This window comes from Falco punctatus, assembly GCF_963210335.1.
Source record: "Falco punctatus genome assembly, chromosome: 1".
Taxonomy (NCBI): Eukaryota; Metazoa; Chordata; class Aves; order Falconiformes; family Falconidae; genus Falco; species Falco punctatus.
In genome coordinates this window covers 94,380,117-94,400,096 of record NC_137580.1, presented here as the reverse complement: position 1 = coordinate 94,400,096, position 19,980 = coordinate 94,380,117, and the positions used below count along the sequence as shown (strand labels likewise).

The 19,980-nt window shown below is 56.5% G+C and overlaps 1 protein-coding gene across 1 annotated transcript in view; it reads left to right on the top strand.

Moving 5' to 3' along the window:
- Window positions 1–19,980, top strand: part of WSCD2 (WSC domain containing 2) — a 36,640-nt gene that overhangs the window by 1,189 nt on the left and 15,471 nt on the right. The window contains exons 2-5 of the mRNA XM_080373755.1: window positions 10,111–11,090; window positions 16,893–17,007; window positions 18,636–18,820; window positions 19,788–19,909. Of these exons, the coding sequence (XP_080229881.1) occupies window positions 10,715–11,090; window positions 16,893–17,007; window positions 18,636–18,820; window positions 19,788–19,909 (798 nt within the window). The 5' untranslated portion in view covers window positions 10,111–10,714. The remainder of the gene's footprint in view (window positions 1–10,110; window positions 11,091–16,892; window positions 17,008–18,635; window positions 18,821–19,787; window positions 19,910–19,980) is intronic.

The window sequence follows — 19,980 nt, the reverse complement described above, 5'->3', positions numbered from 1 at the left end:
CCCTCGCTTCGGAGGGGAGCGGGCGGCAGGGAAAGCGCCCGCCGCCCCCTCCTCCTCCTCCTCCTCCGCCCCCCCGACACTTTGTGCAGGAACATCTCGCCAGGGGAAAACGGGGAGAAGAGGTGGTAATCCTTCCAAAAACAATTCCTCTGTTTGTTTTCTTCTTTTGATATCCGTGCTGACAACTTACTGGAATATTTTAATATAAAGTTAAAAAAAAAAAACAACAAAACATGCGTGGAGAAAAAGCAGAGGCAGTTGGAGGACCGCGTGAAGGTTACCTTGAGCTGAGCGTTATAAACCATTTCTTCTGTCAAGGCAGGATTAAATAAAGTTTCCCGACAATCTGGAGCCGGGAACCACAGCCTGGCAGCCAGGACCATGCCCTGGGCTCTGGGTGCTCCCACCCCACCTGTACCGTGTGTCCCCCCCCCCGCAGGTATCCTACCCACCCTACCTGTACCATCCCCTCCCCCGCAGGTATCCTTCCCAGCCCACCTGTACCATCCCCCCCTGTGGGCATCCTTCCCCTCTCCGGGGAGTTGTGCCCCTTTAGCCTTCCCAAGGAATTGTCCCTTCCCTGGGTTCGGGACATGGCTCACCGGGATGGGTGGCCAGTGCTGGCCGACCCTCCTCGTGTCCCACACCATTAGGACGAGGGGCTGCTCTGAGCCGGCGTTTGTTAGCAGTTATTATTATTTATTGCACGTTCCACCCGTGCAGAGCCCTGGGAGGGTTCCTCCGTGGGGTTGTGCTCAGCGTTGGGATGGCTTTCCCCGAGCCCCATGCCCGAGGAGGTGAGCCCAGCGTCCAGCACAGCTCACTCCAAACCCCTGGTTTGGGGGTCCCTGATGCAGCAGGGGGTCCCGGCGCTGCCCCTTTGCAGCCTGGCTGGGCAGGGGGACAGCCCCCCTGGTGTCCTCTTTTCCCAGCCAGGGTGTGCGGCTGGTTTTGCTCTCCCAGAGACGAAAGCCTCGTCCTTCCCGGGGGATGTTTTCCCCAGCCCCGGCAGCGGATCATGGTGCCGCTGGCCCACAAGCTGCCCTTGCTGTCACCCTGGCCACCAGCCCAGGGGCTCCGGCCAGCCTGGGACGGGGTTACCCCATCTCTGGCTTCCAGATGCACCACGCTCTGAGGTTTCCTTTGCCACTGTTTCCTTTTTGTGCTCACTGCAGCCTCATGCCGGAGCCAAACCTCTGCCTGGCACCGTGTCCCTGTGCCAGGCTGGGCTGGGTCCCCAGGTCCACCCCTCAGTACCCCCAGCCCTCCGGGCTCCCACCCGAAGTCACGCTTTGCCCCGTGGGGGATCCAGCTTCCCTGGGTGTTCAGCATCTCTCCCAACTCGGTCCCAGCCAGCAGACAGGCCCCAGGAAAATCTTTGTTTCTTCCTCCTGTCCCCCTTGAGGCTACCAATTCCTCAGGCACCCTGAGCCATGCAGGGAGCTGGCTCTGCTCTGGGATAGGATTCTCTGTGCTTCGGTACCTCCATCCCAGCGTGCTGGTCCTCTCTGGAGCCAGGAGCTCAGCCTGGCACGGGAGGATGAGCCTGGGGCAGGAGGACTTGCTGTTTGGCGCTGCTCAGCAAGGAGCAAGATGTTGACCCTGCTGCCAGGGACACCCATTGCCCCAGGTGGGATGGGGGTCTCCAGGGCCTGGGGGGAGCGGGGGCTGGCTTTCGCTAGCAGGGTCCTAGGCACTGTGGGGGGACCCATAGGGATACGTCAGAGGGTTGGGACGTGACCTGCGGAGCTGATTGCTTGCTCTCTGTGTGATCTTGCAGTGATCTGTGAGCTCACCCTCTGCTGGGAAGTGCCCACCGCTTCCTTGGGCTGCGGGGCATGCTGCCCTGAAGTGGGTCTGGGGGTTTCCATCTCAGCTGGGTCATTTTGGGAAGCATTCCAGTGCATCGCTTCTAGAAAGCGTCTGTGATGTGCTGGGCTTTCTGCGGTGAGCTGCGATGCACAGGGGTCTGGCAGCGCTGCCGTGGGAGCTGGGGGGTGATGGATGTTGTGCCTAAATTCCACGGGGATGAGCCGGGGCAGTCACTGTCCCCTGGCCCGGCCACCTGCTCCCAGCCCAGTCTGCTCCCTGTGTTGGGCTCGGCTCAGGGTAGCCCTGGTCCCTCCTGGAGCCTGCAGTATTTGTGGAAAAGGCGGATCTCTTCCCAAACTGGGCCTCCATCTCCCTGGTGCAGCAGGATGCAATGCTGCTGGGTGTGTAGGAAAAGAAAGAAATCAGCCCCCGTGGGAAAGGAGGCTTTAAACCAAGGGCTGTGAGAAAGAATCTTTCTCACTATATTAATTTAAATAGGCTGCAGAAGGCATTGTCTGCTGCTTGAAAAGCTGTTTTTCTTAATTGCCCCAGCGCTGCATATAATCCCAGATTACCAAGGACTGAATGAAGTCTCCGTGGCAAAGACCTGCAGGAGCTGAGCGTGGGCTTTACAGGCAAATTACTTTTGGCTCTTCCCTGCCTGGGAGGCTGGTGGGGATTCATCATGGACTGAATGTACCAGGCTCTCCCGTAGTAGAACCTGAAAGATGTTTTGGTGGGGCTGAGACACCCTCCTGGGGGGATCACAGCTCACAGCTCCCAACTGATGGCCCCCATGGATCTCGTTGTGGTCTTTATGGGATTTATGCTGCTATATGTACCATGCGGGGTGGTTCTGTAGGTGCTGTTGGGGGGGCTGTGCATCAGGGTTTCCCCTGGGGCATCTCCTTTTGGTGTGTGGCAGCTGGATCTTGGTCACCTCCCGTGAATCCAGGAGCCAGGACTGGCTCTGGAGCTCAAAACCTCGGGATAAAACGTGCCACTTGGCCGCTCCAGTTTGGCTGCAAGGTTTGTTCCTCATCATTAAGCACAAGAGAGGAAAACAGCAGCATCGTGCCTTTCTCTGAAACGGGGATTCTGCAGGCTCTGGATGTGTCGGCGGCTGCGCTTCGGGGTTGCTTTGCCACCGCGGCGGGGACGGTGCAGGTGTCTGTGCATGCCAAGGCAGCCGCACTCTGCCCGCGCTGTCCCCGCTGCCTGTGCCAGGGTACGGCCCTGCCAGCTGCGGCGGTGGCTGAAGGCTTTGGGGTGAGCAGCCTGCACGGCCAGGCATGGGGGGCTGCACACCCACGGGGGCTGGCTGCCCGCTGCCTTCCCTGCCACTGGACGGTGGCTGGCCCTGCCTGCTGCGGTGCAGCCGGTGGTGCTGGCATTGCATCTGAAAGAGGCCAGCCCTTATATCTTAAATCTCATCCTCCCAGGCTGCTGGAGGGGGGTGTAGGCAGCGCTTGGGCTGAGGAGGGGGGGGCTTTGCTGAGCCAGCAGCTGGCTGGGATCCAGCTGTGTCTCCCTGGGGGACAGCCCCTGCCTTCCTCCCACCCTCCTCCTCCTCCTTCCCCAGTTTGGAGCAGCCCCATGTGAGCGCCGCATCCCTCTGGTGCATGCCTCAGCTCGCTAAGTCTTATTGAAAACCATAACTGGATTTTGCAGACTGGGCATAAAATACCTAGAACATAATACGTATTAAAACTCATTAGGTTAAGCCCATTTACAGATAGACAGTGTTGTGTGAATGAAATTAAATCACCTTTTTCACAGGGCTTAAGTGTCAAAAGGGTGCCATGGGCAAGGATAATGAGAAGGGGAAAAGGAGGCGCAGACCCGCAGCAGTCTGGGAAGCATCCCATAGCGTCACCAAGCCCTCCCTGGGGTGACCTCTCCCAAAACCCTTGTATGTCACCACCGACAGAGGCCTGACAGAGCTCGTGTCCAAATGGAGTTGCTGTTCTGGCCTTGCAAGGAATAACGTGGAAATAATGGGGAAATAGAGGTTCCTCAGCACTGCAGGTAGGGACGGGGCTGATGCCAGCAGCAGGGATGCTCAGGAAGGGATGTGGGGCCTGTGGGGATGTGGCAGGTGAGGGTTGCACTGATTATTTGTTTCTATTGCTGAAAACGGTGTCGGATCCTGCCTGCTCCCCAGCACCTGCCCTGCGCATGGCTCTCAAAATGCAATTAGCCACGGTAGCAAACGAGGGAGCTCCCCGCTCCTTCCACAAACGCACTCTGGCCCTGCCAAAGGAAACCCAGGTATTGGCAGATAGGATAACGCTGATGGAGAGAGACAGATAACGCACGTGCTGAGGGTTGTTGCAGGATAATAGTAATAATAATAGTAATAATGCTGTAATGTAGGGTGCATTTCAGCAGCTGCGATGGGGATACTGGGTACAACAGCTGCAGCATCTCTGCTGTGCTGGCTCATTTAAATCATCCCACCGATTCCCTGGTATCCTCTGCCTGCCTAAATCTCTGGAATACATGGCTATTTCCTGCTCTGCCTTTGGCATTGTGGCGTGTGCTTTTTAAATGATTCACGGCTTAAAACATTTTTCTTTATGAGTCGCTTTCACACTTGCAAGGGGAATTCATTCTACAAGAGGCTGGAATGGGCTTTGATGTAATTGCATGTGGAGGAACAGAGTGTGAAGCAAAAAAACCCCTTTTCGGCTCTGCTTGGGCCATTGCAAAGGAAAATACACCGGGAAGCGAGTGGAGCCCTGCAAGCTCCTGCGTGCTGCAGAGGTGGGATTACCTGAAATCAGTTGCCTGAAGGCAATTGCATTTCTTTGCTTTCAGGGGCTGGATGACCCTGCTGCACCCCAGCTTGGATTTGTTTTGGGAGCCCCTTACCTGGCCCATAGCAAATCCTCCCCCTCCCTGTGCCATCCGAGTGTTTGCAGGGTCTGGGTGAGGATCCGCATCCCCTGGGCGAGGATCAGCATCCCTTTCGTGCAGGTCTGGGGGTGTTTGTGGGGATCTGCAATCCCAGGTAGCTCAACAGCAAATGTTGTAATATTTAAAAATGGGATTAAAGTTGCTTAAATCAGCTCGGTTAAATAAAATAGCCCTTCCGAGATGTGCTGCGGGCTCTGGGCTTCTCTGCGTAGCACGTCCCAGTCATTCTCGGTGCAGTGAACTAACCCGGCCAGGATCCAGCCCATTGCCCAGGGGGTTATTTATAACTCGGCCCTTGCAGAAACGGGGCTGGTGCACGGTGGGTTTTCATCCTCTGGAGAGTGGAAGAAGCACTAATTGGAGGCTGTGCAATTAGCATGGCCTCGTTTCTGTGGATCTCAAGGCCTTTTACAGACATTAATCAATTAGTCTGTGGCAGAGTCATCCCTCTAGATGAAAGGATCGCTCGGTCCTTGTGCCCAGCTGGGCTTGTGGCTGTGGCTTCCCCTCACCCTGGGCAAGTGCTGGGACTGTCAATAAATCTTCTCCAGAATATTTAAAAATCAGGTTTCACCCATAAGCGAGAAAGTCAGCTGCCTAATTACAGTCTAAAGCCCTCCATCGATTCACAGTGAGAAGGAAGATTTACAAACCCTCCAACACGCTTGGAAATCCTGTGCAAAAATCTATCAGCAGATGGGCAGGTCCTGCTCTGGGTTTAAAAATCAGGCCAATAAATCCCAAATAAGAGGTTTTTCCTTTGCATATCTTGGTGGTTTGACCTACTGAAGGGATTTAAAAGCTACCCAAGGAGGTACATGCCTGGGGAACATCTCACTGCGGAGAAAGAGTTGGCGACCTCGGTGCAGCTCCCTGGGGCAAGCCGCATCCCTGGGCAGGGACGGAGCTGCTGCGATACCTAAAAGCTGCCAATTCAGCTGCTTTTAAGCACACACCAACCTTTGATGCACTCCGGGGATGCACAAACACGTTCCTCAGCACAATTCAGGCAGGGAGCAGTGGAATACATAAATTTTGCTTCGGTTTAAAGGCAGCTGAGTGCTCGGTGTGCTTGGCTTGCCCCTGGCAGAGGCGGTGGGTGCTGGGTGCTCGAGGGGAGATGCATCAGATGGTCCAGACGTGCCCTGCTGTGTCAGAAACCTTGATTTTCAACGCCCCAGTTTAGCTCAGTTTTGTTCCCAGCAGTAATGGTATTTAAATTCAGCCCAATGCATCTCATTTGCTGCTTATGTTTTAAAAAGTGAGAAAGAGTGAAAATCCACTGTCGCAGGGCTGAAGAAGATGGCAGGTTTACCTGCGAGCTCAGGTTGGCCAGCTTTGGCCCAGGCAGCGATGCCAAGCTCCTACCACGGTACACTCCTGGGGATAGAGACTGAAAGGCTTGAGGGATGCCAGTGCCAAGGGTGCCTTATGTCCCTGGGTGTTCATACGGGTGTCACTGGTCGGTGCCATCACCTGCTGCCTCACTGGGGAGGCACGACTGTGTGCTGCAGGAGCTGCTCTGCGGGGGCAGTGGTCACCCATTGCCAGCACCCTGTGGAGGTGCGGAGGGAGGGCACAGGGCTTTCTGAAAAAGCACGTGGTCCCTGCACCAAAGTGGGTGGCTTTTGGGTGACAGGAGGTCCAGGGTGCATGCACTGCATCCTTGCGTGCCATGCACTGGGTGCTGCACAGTGTGCACTGGGTCCTGCACACAGCTGGATTTCCAGGTCTCAGCAGATGCATTTCAAGGGTAAGCTGTGTTATGCACCCAAGGGTGTTCAACGGGGTGCGGGACCGTGCTCCCTACCATGCCAGGGCTGCCCCGTGGCGTGGGACCGAGGTTAGTGCCTGTGCCACAGCCCTCCCGTGGGATGGGGCCCTGGGCACATCACCCCGCTGTGGTCATTAGACTCCATCCTTTCCCTCTGTATTTTAAAGCCCTATTCTTTCCCTGTCCCTCTGATAAGAAATGCAAATGATGTGATGAAATTGGATAGTTCAGTCGCCTTGTCTTTCTAATGGAACACTTGTGTTCGTTAATTTGCTGTTTTTAATGGGCTGATTGTTCTCCTGTGCTGGGGGAACCACGTGAGCCCTTCAGTGTGTTTTGCCATGGTCAGATGTGAGGTGGTGCTTGAAGGCAACTGAACCTTGGTGCTCAATAATTGCAGAGCAATTTGGAGACAAGACCCAAATGTATAATTTATCGGCACTTCATTCATCCTGGTCAGGAGCGGTCCCAGAGATGCTCAGGCTGCTCGGTGGAGCCTCCTGGGATCTGTGCCCACCTCCCCACACACCAGCTCTGCTTGGAGGTGGGGAGATAAACCTTGCAAATTAACGAGGATTTCCTTGGCCCGGCAGCCAGTAATTGCAGAGCTCCAAACCTGCAGGCAGAGCTCGCCTGCTTTCTGCTGGCCTCGGTATTGCTGCCACCACAGAGGGAGGTGGTTCAGATGCAGAGGGATGCTCAGCCAGGCATCTTGCTGTCGGGACAAGGATTTTGGCTCTTGGCAGGAGTGTGACGAGGGAGGTAGGTGAGGAACCAGCCCCCCCAACCCCCCATCCCGGCTGGACCCGCTGCCTGCTTATAATGGTGCAAAGTGCCTGGGAAATGTCCCTGCTTGGCTCTGCCATGCTTTGGTTCTGGGTGCCAAGGGGGTCTGGGGGAGTGGGGAAGGATGCCCCAGTCCTGGTGCTGCCAGCTAGGGGGGAACTTTCCAGCCACACGACTCCCGGGGGCTGGATCTGTCCCCTGGGACCTGAGCAGGACCCTGCTGACAGCCACAGCCGGGAGCGGCTGGGCATAGCGGGTAATGACCAGGCGAGGGCTGGGGGATAAATCCCCCCCGCAGCCTGGCTGTCCCAGTGCCGAGGCTGCAGCAGCCTCAGTGCCCGGCCACCCGCGGCAGCCGATGGAAGCCCGGTCTTATGATGCTGCCTGCTGCACCATGCTGGCTGATTAATGTCCCGGTTAGCTTCGCTGGTTTGGCTGGTGAAGTGTGTCACCGCTGTCCTCTAGCTGGGCTGGCACCAGCTCTGCTTGGAATGGCAGCCCTGGCAGGAGCTGCCCTGCTGCCCACGGGAGGAGAGCCTGAGCCTGGTCAGGCAGCGTGGGGTGCAGGCAGCAGGGAGGCAGGATGCAACCCCCGAGGGACACTCACTGGTGCAGGCTGCAGTGGGGATGGGGACCCGCAGGTTGCTGGTTCCAGCCCAATGCTGCTGCACCAGGGGGTGGATCCATCCTGACAATGTGGGGAGGGCTGGTGGGGTGCACGGAGCAGCGTTGTGGGGTGCTGATGGCATCCCCCATCCTGGATGGCCACCGGTAATATGGGGTCCCCTGATCAGCCCCCCGATGTGCCAACACTCCCTGCAACGGGGAGCGTTGGTGCCAGCTCTATTTGCTGCACTCGCTGTTTGTAAACCATAGCCAGCGAGGGAGCTGTAAGCGGAGCACATTATCTCCTCCAGACAATTAGCAGAAGCATTAATGGAATATATGCAAATATGCAGTAATTGACCTGCGACTCCACAGTTCATGATGGAGAAGGATGAGCTCCAGATGGCTTAATGATAGTAATTTAAGCCCCTTCTTTATATGCCATGCTTCCTTGCCATAGCCTGGCAGGACTAAGCCCAGGCAAGGAGGACAGCGAGTGGCAGTGGGGATGCTGGGGACCAGGGACAGCCCCAGGGCTGTCCCGTTTTCACCCCAGCAGCATCCTAAACCGCTCTGTATTCAGCATCTGTATAAAGCCCCGGGAAGGTGGGTTGAAGTGCAGAAGAGCAGCCCATGCTGGCATGGGAGGGGAAGCTGTAAGGTCCTGCAGAGCAGCCCTTCCCGGCTGGCCACCGGCCAGGGAGCACGGGAGAGCAGCCAAGCACCGACAGGTCCATGGGACCACTGGGCTGGGGGATGCTCGCCCACCACGGTGGGGGCTGGACCACCTGCCCTGGCTGTGCTGGGGTGCTGCCTGTGTCGTCATCCTGCCATAGAGGTGCCTGCAAATGCAAAAGCCCAAGTAGCAAGCAGTCTCCTTGCTTGCCTACTACTCTGGGTTTACTCAGCCTTTACTCGGGCTGTGTTGGCCCCAAATGCGGCTAGGGAGGGGGTGCTTTGGGGGAGCCTGAGGTGCTTGTGCCCCATCAGTGATCAGCCCCACGCAGACTGCCCAGCCCTAAGCTCCACAAAAGTTCACCTGGCAGAGCCAGAGGTATTTGAATAACCACTCTGGGAACCCAAATTAAAATATTTATGTATAATTCATGCCATATGTTCCACCAATATTTTTTATTTAATCAACTGAAGACAGATGGCAGGAACATAAAGGCCATTAAACTAATGGCACTTTGTCTTTCCATTTATTTTCGTCTCCTTTCCTAAAATAAGATGAGTCCGTGACAGGCAGCACACCCCGGGCACGGGGCCGTCCCTGTCCCCGCCAATGTGCCAGCGGGGTGCGGTGACAGTGGTATTTGCCACTGTGAAGCCAGCCCCACCATGTAACCTGGTGTTGTGGTGTCCTGGGCAGGGCTGGAGCGATCCCTCCATAGCCGGGGGGGTGGGGTGGGGGGGGTGTTGGGGAAGAGAAATCCCCCCAGGGGGAAAGCTCCTTGGGGGGGACTGGAGGGGACTGTCCCTTCCCCGGGCTGGGCTGCCCTCCCTGTGCCCAGGGCTGCCAGGGATGGCTCCAGTAGCCCCGGCCATGGCATTCCTGGGGCAGCATCGGTCCCAGCTGGCAGGGCGCGATGGGGACAGTCAGCCCTTCGGTTCTGGCTGGAGAATAGAGGATGCCCTGGGTGATGCTGGGGGTGTCATGCTCCTGGGGGGACCTCCTGGTGCTGCGGGGTGCCGGAGCAGCCTCACACTGCCGGTGGGCACTCACTTGCCAGGGGCTTCATTTGGAACCAGCTGGTACATAGAGACGTTCAGGTCTGGCGGTGAAATGCATGTGCACGAGTGCGTGTGCACAAGTGAGTGTGTGTGCTTGCACGGATGTGTGTGTGCACAGCTCATCTTCTTGTGGGTGAAATGGGGTGAAAGCAGAAATCCCACGTCACCCAGAGCCGTCCTGTAGCACCTCTCCTGCGTGATGTGGCAGGGACTGTGGGCTCTGGAGTCGGGACTCACCCCCACATCCCGGTCCCTAACCCGGGCTGCTGGCAGCCAGCATCACTGCCACCGCACCGACGTCTCCCAGTTATCCCCCATCCTTGTGCCAGGGGGACGCTAAGCTGCCCCTCTGCAGGGCTGAATGGCAACGAAGAGCCCGGGGAACCTTCCTCACCCCGCAGGGGGACGGGGACCGCCATCCTCCCCGGGACTGTGTCCTGGGATGCTTTCCTAAGTGTGCCTTTCTCTTTGACTTGCAGGTGGAGATTTCTTGCCCTGGGAGTGAGATGAATGGGGCTTCGTTAGACAAAGGGTCCCAGTCAGCATTTCAGTCCCCGAGACGTGTCCAGGGACTTCTCATTCTTTGTCTGAAAGGGCGACGGTGCCGTTTTCATTAGAGAGATGCTTGCGAGAGCCGGTGCCGCCGAGCGGAAAGGCGAGCAAGAAGAGCTGCGTCAGCTGATCGGCTTTCAAATCACCTTCAAACCCTTGATTTCCTTAACATGATCCCTCCATCAGCCGAGTCTCCAGGGCACGGCCGGGGGGCTTTGCCGGGAGGAGAATAAACAGGGGACGGCGGTGACAGCCAGCACTGGAGAAACCCCCCGAGCACAGCAGGGGGGCCTCAAAATCCAGCCCTGCTGCCTTCCCCGATCCTCTGGGAATTTTTAGGATCAGGCAATAGCTTTGCGTGGCTTCACCCTGCAGCCCCCGCTGTGCTTTCGGGGCACCCAGCTGCTCCCCCGATACATCCTGGGAGCCACCTCCAGCCTGGGGAGGGGGCAGAACCCCCCTCGGAGCATCCCTGGGGCCAGAGAGCAGCTGCCCCGCGGCGCTGGCTGCCGGGGAAGGGATGAAGACGCTATGGCCAAATTATTGGTAAAACTCCAGCGGTATTTTCGGCGAAAACCCGTGCGTTTCTTCACGCTGCTGGCTCTCTACCTGGCAGCCGGCAGCTTGGTTTTCCTGCACTCGGGCTTCACCGGGGAGCCCACGGTGCCGGGGAGCCAGCGCAGCCCCGGGGGCGGCGAGGGGCCGGGGCTGCCCTACCTGGGGGTGATGCAGTTGAGCCGTGGCTTCAAGGCAGCGGTGACGATGCCGGAGGGGGGACGGCGGCATGGACCCTGGTTTAAAAGCACCTCCAAGGAACCGGCAGAGAGGGGCAAAGCTGGAGACTACGGCAGCACCCGGAGCCGGGCACTCAGGGGTAGGAGCGGCCGTGAGAAGGAGGAGGACAGAGGTAAGGGCTGGGGACACGCGCCCAGGTTGGGGTCCTTCCCCTTGGCCTCTCCTGGGCAAAGCCTTGTGCTCTGGGGCAGTGGTCTCTGAGCTGGTTTGGTTGTGCATCCCTACCAGGAACAAATTTCTGAGCCCACACCCCCAGTAAATGTGTATTTATTTATAAACCGTATGCATGTGCTACTCGGGCGCTAAGATTTTCTTCCCACACCCACACGGACTGCCCTGCATGGGTCATGGGGTGCAGGACCCCACTTTCGAGACCACTGGTCCAGAGGACATTCCCGGAAACATCTCCTCCCTCCTTCCCCCCTCCCCAAGTGCCAAAAAACCGCTTTCATTTTCCCATTTTCACTCTTTCCCACTTGTGCATCATCAGCCTCCGAGTTGCTGGGACAGGTGCTTTTGGGGGTGCCAGCTGGGGAGAGGGTGCACCCCGTCTTCATCCCATCCTCTGGCTGTGGGCATGGGCCAAATTCCGTGATAATTCTGTTGGCCCCAATGAAGACTAAACCCAGATCTGTTTGCATTGTTGGGGTGCTGGGGCAGGGGCTGGCTGCGATTGCCTTGCAGGCACTGAAGTGCAGGCAGGTGGTGCAGGCAGGGCTGGGATTTGGCCTTTCAAGGCAGGAGATCCCTGCCTGGCTGCTGCCTGGGGTGCGTGGTGTGTTGTCAAGTGGGACTGTTATTAATGAACAAGGATAAGCGAATGTAGTGGTTCTCATTGATTTTTAAAATGGGATCTATTTATCCTGAAGGCAGCTGTATGCAGGGTTGCACGCTCGCTCTGAATTTGGGTGGCTGATGGCTGCCCATCAGGGCTTTTGCATCCTAAGCGTTATTCAGCTCATCACCTCCGTCGCTGGCACCCATGAGCACCCTTGTGCCAGCAAACCTCGCCCAAACACATGCAGAGAAGCGTTGCTTCTCTGCCAGCTCCGCAGCCCCCCCAGCAAAGGAGCATCTCACACCTTCAGCCACTGTGGAAGCCGTTACGATTTCTCGTGGTTAATAATGTGGGCTGGCGAGGAGCAATCCAGCTTATCGCTCCAGTGCCGTGTGGCGTGCTGGATGCCTGGGTGTTCAGGGCAGGAGCTGCAGCATCGGCTGGCCAAGGAAACTCAGAAGGGGCTTGGGAGCGGGAACTGCTGGAGAGGTGTCAGGATGCTGCCAGGCTTTCCTCTGCCTGTTGCTGCTCGCGTCTCTCTCCTGAGCTCCAGGGTGGGCCAGATCTCTGGTGGGGGGATGCACGCCATGGGGAGCCCCGGTGCCTGTGAAGGCTGCTTTGCGTGAGCCAAAGCCGGGCTTGCTGAGGAGCTGCCCCAGGCGGGGTGGCACATGCAATTCCCCAGGCACCCCGGGCTGGGAGTTGCAGCTCCCCAGACGCTTGATGGAGCAGTGGGTGTGCGGCTCGGGGAGAAGCAGGAACCCCCAACCCTGTGGCAAACTGGGGGTTTCACAGGGGTTACCGTGCTGAGCCAGGCTTGGTCCCCCCAGCCCAGGCTGCTCGGAGGCCACGGGAGGCTCCTCTTTGGCCACCAGCCCTGCGGCAAGTCTGTGCTCATATGCGATGCACAGCCCAGGCTTAGAAGCGGGAGGAAAAATGGCTTGTGGTGCTTAAGGGACTTTCTCATGCTAAAATGAGATGAAAGGGGGTTTCCCTGTCGTGCCCCCACGCAGAAGGGTCTCCGGGAGCATTTCTGAGGCGTATGCAGCCGCGTTGCTCCATTAATGCGAATTGACATGTAGTGAATCCTCACCAGATGGTTCATGAGCCCAAGCTGTCAGTCACCATAAAAACCCCAAGCAGCGCTCCTGTCCCCAGCCATATGCAACGCGTCCACCGTGATTAACCTCTGCCAGCACCGCCACCCGCCCCCCGCCCTGTGCCCAGCCGCAGCGGGGGCTGCGAGGGGTGGGGAAGGGATGCTGGGCTCTGGCATCGCTGGCTTCAGCTGCTCCTCGGTGGTCGGGGAATATCATCTTCCCGGTCGGGGAATATTGTCTTCCCTCTTTTTAATCTCACGTGGAAGGGCTCAGCGTGGGCAGCGGTTAATGGGAGCCAGTGCAGAGCTGGCAGCTGCAGGGGGTGCGGAGAAATTCTCATCTCAGCAGCTCCCAAGCAGGATGGTGCGGAGAAATCCTCCAGCTTGAGAAACCCCCCCAAGTCCAGCATGTCCAGCATGCCTGTGGGGCAGGCAGAGCCCTAGGAGATGGATGCTGAGCACCCACCTCGTTCCTCCTGAGTGCCCGCTGCTTCCCTGGACCGTCTGGCGGGAGCAGGCAGATTTCAGCGGCGGTGGTAATTAAGCAGCAGACAGCTTAACTAGGTGGCTGTGGAGGCTTTGCCACATGAAATTGTTCTAGAGGGAATACTGCTTCTAAAATCATCTCTGGTTTAGCTAGTGTGATGTGTGGCTCTGGCTTGCTGGGGCGATGTGCCTCCCTCCTTCTCCTCCTCTTCATCCTCCTCCTCCCTCTCCTGGCCACACTGGTGGAGCCCCAGGGTCAGGCCAAGGTGTGGGTCAAGGGCAGCCCAGTTGGCCAGGGAACGGCTTTGGCTTGTCTGCATCCCTGTGTGAAGGTGCATCTCCTGCCTCAAATCTGGGGGCATTTTTGGATGGTGAAGCTGGGGCAGGGGCGAGCCCCAGCTTCAGCCTCGCGATACCCAGCATCGCTTCCTCTCCACCACATCCATCTCTGGTCCTTTGCTGGCCATCTCTGGCCATTCCCTGCTGGGGCTGGGCTCTCCCGTGACACCTGAGCAAGCAATGCCATGAAGAAAGGGGGACCAGCCACCCCAGCCACGCAGCCAAAGACACCCACCCCCATGTCTTCTGACACCAATGCATTGTCCCAGGGGTGGTCAGCGTGGGCCACCCTTCCTGAAGCTGCTGCCACCAGCACCCACCCGCTCTTTCCCATGCCCACGCGGAGCGTTTCCATTCTTACATGCCGGTCTGGTATTGCTAGAGCTGTGGTGAGCCCTGACCCATTGCCAGCGAGCATCGGTGCTCTGTGGGGCGGGCGGCTGCAGGGGAGTGTCGGGGGGCTGGGGGGGGCGGGGTCGCTCAGTGCCTGGCGTGAGGCTTTTGATCAACCAGCTGGGAAATCAAGGGCAGATATTTGTTTCAAGCATCACCCTGCAGCACGGCCCTGTGAAAACACTTTTGTTGTGCCTTGAGCTCGCTGAACGGCAGCGGTGGGTGCTGGGAGAGCCCAGTGAGGGGCTGGGTGCGTCGCCCAGGGGGTCCCTGCTTGCACCCCATGCCTGCACCCAACAGGGACCCCAGCGCCAAAGCGGTTTGTGCACGTGTGCTGTGCCACAGCCAAGAGCTGCGATGCTCTCTGGAAGCCCAAGCTTTACATTAAGCTTTAGATTAAGATATTAAATCTTAATGTTGTTGGGTTTTTGTTGTTTTTTTTTTTTTTTTTACATTTGCATTTGTAGTGCGAATGGCCTCAGTGACCAGCCTAGCTCCTGGAAGAGTGAAATGTTGGGGGAATTGAATGACTGTTGCTGGGTGGATCTGTGTGTGTTCCCACACGTCTTTCCAGCTTGCTCTGAAATTCCCCTTGGCCCCGTGAAAGCCACTGGGGCTCAGCACCCTCCTGCAAGCTGTGCCTGACCCGACCCTGTGCCTTTCAGCATCCCCCTGCTCGCTCCTCCTTCACTTGTTGTCCTCGTATCTCCCTAATTATTCCAGTTGCCTTCCTAATAAGTTGCAGCAGGCGTATGTCAAGAGCAATGGATTGAAGGTAATGCACATCAGTCACCGGCTCTGTGCGAACAACTGGAGTCATCCTGCACCGGTTAGATCTGTCATGACCAAAATGAGCTGACCTGCCGAAACCTGCTCAGCGCTGTGGAAATGCCACGTTATGCTGAGAGTAATTGAGAGCAATGAATTATGACTTTTTGGTAGTTAAAGTTAAATCAGGCACCTTTCTCTCAATCTTTCTCCTCCACCTTCCTCCAGGATGGCTTGGGGAAGCTGCTTTGCAGCGCTTGGTGGGATTTGCACTGAGTGGCTTGGTGGGGAGGGTGGGGGTCTATGTATCCGTGGGTTGTACATAATAAGTTGGTTCAGGGACCCCCCAAGAGATGCACAATGCAAGCAGGAGGTAAGTAGTATCCTGTAGTGTGGTCTGGTATTGGTGTGGCACATGTGGAGATGCTCTGCTATTAGAAGGATAATTTAATGTGTGATGGAGACATGGAGATGGGAGGAGAGACACAGGGTGGTAATGACATACGGGAAGATGCACCTTGCTTGCCTAGAGCCATGGCTTTACTCTTGCTCGGAGCAGGAGAGCCCTCACCTCTGCTCCTGCCCAGTCCTGTGCTGCCAGATATCCCAGTGCTTTCCCTGAGCCCTTTGACCAGGGTGCTGGGGGCCAGAGCCCTGGGTGGCACAGCTGGAGGGGTGTTTGGTGCTGTGAAAACAGCACCTTGGCTGGGGATCTGGTGGCCTTGAAGGGACGGGAGCCTCTCCTTTAGTCTCCCTGCATTGGGACTGCAGCAGCAGCTCAAAGCCAGAGGCCATCGTCCACCGCACGAGCTCCAGGATTTCTCCAGGACAGGGTCACCCTGTGCCAGCGTCCTGCAGAAGATGCCCTGAGAGTGGAGCAGATATTTCAGGATGAAGAAAAAAAAAATAATTGCAGTTATATTCATCAAGGATGCATACCTGAAACAGGGAGCAAGATGAACCAGACTGGTTTGGGATACCAAGCCAGCTCTGCCATTGCCCCCAGGCTGGTAAGACCTGGCTGCTGGTGCTCAGGGCCACCCTCCCCTCTCCCTGGTGCACCCCCACTGGGTAGCTGATCTGCACCCCCTCTGCCAGAACATGTTAATGGACACCTCATTAGCTGATTACTAGATGGCTAATCCCACCGGCTTCTGAAACCCCTGTACTTTTTGGGCAGCAGTGGCAGCAAGGATGCTGAGCATCCCTGCACCAGTGCCGCATCCCTGCATTGGCAGCAATACATCTTCCCCCCAGAAACTGCTCAGGTGGGAGCAGGAGCAGGGGACTAATGAGGGCAGTAATGAGGGCACCTAACAAGGAGACTGAGTGGGGACAGGGGGGCACTGGCAGCACAGGGCTGCCTGGGGATGGCTCATGGACCAGCTCACCCCTAACGAGAGCCCACAGCCAGCACAGAGCATCACAACAGGCACGCAGGCGAGGAGTTGGATGTTTGTTTTCAGATTATTGGGAAAGGCTACATTTGTCAAATAAATGGTTTCACCATAACTTTATTCAGCTCTATTCCCTGTCTACCAGCATCTTCATTTGCTCTCAGCACGGGCATCAGCCTTTACTTTGTCAAGTGTTGGTGCTGGGCAAATATCCTCTGCAATTGATGTCTGGGGCTGGGGGAAATGAGCTGCTGGCTGAGGAAAATGTGTTTTAAACCATATTTCTCCATTCTGCCCACCCTGCATTCCTGGCAGGGCAGAGTGAAGGGGGTGGGTTATTTTACCACATAACTTGTCTCTTTTTGGAGCCACTTTGCTCAATTTTGAGATCAGCAGAAAGGAAGAGGACAGAGAGGAGAAGCCTTGGAGAGCCAGAGCATCTTTTCTGTCCATAGTGGGTGTTTCTAGGCTTAACCTTTCCTTGCAGCCTTCGCAGGGGCATGTTGTACCCAGAGCACGCATTTTGAAAGCAAACAAACAGGGTGCATTGCTGTGCATCCCTATTTAGGGAAAAAAATCAAAAAAAGGGAGGTGGGAATTGATGGGGTCAGCCCCTGTTGGTTCTTACCCTCCTCTCCTGTACCCTTCCCCCAGCGAGATACATCGGCTGCTACGTGGACAACACTCGCCGGCGAACGCTGCGCGGCATGTCCTTCTTTGACTACAAGAAGATGACAGTCTTCCGTTGCCAGGACAACTGTGCCGAACGGTAGGGCGGGAGACAGGCACCGCGTCTTCATCAATTCCCGCACACCAACAGCATTTCTCTGCTGTCACAGCTCCCTGCCCTGGCTGCTCCCTTCCCTCCCACCTTCCTCCTTTTTTCTTCAGATTTATGTCATTTCACTCCCCCCCCCCCCCAAATTCACTGGTGTTTTCTAGGAGCCCAGATTCTTCCCCCAGAAAAAGGTGGTGGTGATGGGATGATGGGTTCCATCCTTGTGTGGGGCAGCGGGGTGTAAGGGCTCCAGTTTGGTGCTGGAGGAGCCTTGGATGCTTCCATCCACCCAGGGGTGGCCCCACCAAAACACCCTCCCCAGACCTTCCCAGCTCTCCAAGCACATCCATGTGCAGCTGGGGAGACACATGGGTCCCTTGCTGTGGGAGTTTTCTTCTTTGCCCAGCGTTACATGAAGAATGTGCCCTAAACATGACCTGTGCTGGCAGGGCAGGCAGCGTTGCAGGCAGTTCGCTGCCTCCAAACTCTCCCAGAGGCGAAGCCCACCTGTGTAGCATCCCACGGCACCTGGGCACGTCGCTGCAAAGGACGATCGCTGATCACTGGGACAGTGGCACATCCCCTGCGTAGGGCTCATCCGCCTCAGCTGGGTGGACATGTGCCATGCACCAAGCCGACTGCTGTGGCATATCCTTGGGGGTGCTCCATGCCAAATCCCCTCCTCCCAGCAGTAGCAGCCCCACAGCAGGACTGGCCAGTCCGGCACTGCCCTTCTCCAGCAGGTTTCCAGCTCCGCGGGCAATTGGCAAGCACACCTGTGCTGCAAGCCTCCCCCGTGCGAATCCAGCCCGTATCAAGCAGCACAGCTCTCCCACATTGAAGCCCAGTGAAGTTCCCATCACTTAATTCCTGCTCTGCCACGTGTTCCATCCTCCCTGCCTGTAAGAAATGTTGCTGCTTCTTGCTTTATGATCTCTGTTGTAGCCCATGGAGCCCTTTCCCTTAAAGCAGAATAGAACAGAGTAGAGCAGAATAGAATAGAACAGAACAGAATAGAAAGAGAAAAAGAAAGAGAAATTAACAGGATAGAATAGAATAGAACAGAACAGAATGGAATAGAAATAGAAATGAATAGAATAGAAATGAATAGAACAGAAATGAATAGAATAGAATAGAGAAAAAATATAGAAAATAGAAAATAGAGAAAAAGAGAAAGAAAAAGAAATTAATAGAATAGATCAGAAAAAGAAAGAGAAATTAATAGAAGAGAATAGAATAGAAGAAGAGAAGGGAAGAGAAGAGAAAAGAGAATAGAATAGAACAGAATGGAATAGAAATAGAAAAAGAAAGAGAGAAATTAATAGAATAGAATAGAAAAGAACAGAATAGAGAAAAAGAGAAATGAATAGAATAGAATAGAAAGGAACTGAATAGAATAGAAATGAACAGAAATAAATAGACTAGAATACAATAGAATAGAATATTTTCAGTTAGCAGGGACCTACAGCGATCATCTAGTCCAACAACGCATCCTTGGGATGCAGTGCTGCTCCCAGTGCTGGGTGTGAGCTGGCTGCAGTGGGGCTGCTCCTGCAAAAGCCCACAGAACCTGGGGGATGCCCGAGGATGCGCTGAGGCCCCTGTCTCGCTCTCCCCAGGGGCTACCTCTATGCAGGGCTGGAATTTGGCGCCGAGTGCTACTGCGGGCACAAGGTCCAGGCATCGAACGCCAGCGAGTCCGAGTGCAACATGCAGTGCAAGGGGGAGAGGAGCAACACCTGCGGCGGAGTCAACCGCCTCTCCATCTACCGCCTGGAGCTGGCCCAGGAGTCTGCCAGGAGATGTAAGTTCATGTCAACACGGCTCCCAGCTCAGCCCTGAAATGGGGGACCCCCTTGCGGTGCTGGCAGGGGCGAGCCCCAGCACCCTGTGCTGTGTAAGCCGGGCCATGGCTTGAGGGAGGTGGGCTGAAAGTGGTTCAGGTCTGTGGCTGGGGTAGTTTTGCTCCTCTAAACCTTAGGGAACCCCCTGCAGGGATGGCTGCCAGCCGGGGCTGGGTGGAGCGGGGACCCCCAAGGACCCCACTGGGAATTCAGGGCATTTTGGGGGACTTTGGCTGAAGACCCCTTTCCGGCCGGCCATTGTTGTGTTTGATGTGTGCTGCCGGCAGAGCTGGCTGTGGGATGAAGGATGCTTGGCTCCAGAAAAAGCCAAGGGTGCTCCCTGTCAGAAATGCTCGTTGGGCTCCCAATTAGGCAGCACTATAATTACCCACATTGGCTGCTTTTTTTTCCTCATCCCCAAGCAATGGGAAAGAAAGAAGGTGGAGTAGCAGCTCCAGAGAGGGGCTGAGGGTGCCCGGGTCTGTGCAGCAGTGGGTGACGACCAGGGATGGGACCCTTCAGGGCACTGATGCCAGTGGTGGGGGACACACCAACCAGCCCCAGCCCTGCTCTCCTATACCGCCTCCATCCCTCCTGCCGTCTGGGATCACCGTGTTGATAAAAATAGGGAGGAAAAAATAAACCCGACTTTGCTGCCAGGGCTTTTGCTCTGATTTTGCACTGTAAGCAGCCAGGCGAGCTTGTTAGCAAATGTGGCTCCACAGCCGGAGGGTGACAAGAGCCGGAGAAAAGCAGTCGCTGTGTTGCTGGGTGGCTGGAGAGGAGCGGTGGGGGATGGGGACAGGGACACCGGGGCACGCAGAGGTTCTTGCCATGGCAGCGACATCATTTTTGGGGTGCAGCCCCTGCTCCTCATGGCTGGGCGAACATCGCTGTCAACACCGCTGTGGCCTCTCTCCCTTGCAGATGGCAGCGCAATATTTCGGGGGTGCTTCCGCCGGCCGGACAATGTCTCCATCGCCCTGCCCGTCACCCAGCTCATGCTGAATATGTCCGTGGACAAGTGCGTGGACTTCTGCACCGAGAAGGTACCAGGGGGCTGGGGGTGTGCAGGGTGAAAGCTTAACCCTGTCATCAGAAAGGGTCACACTGGGTAAAT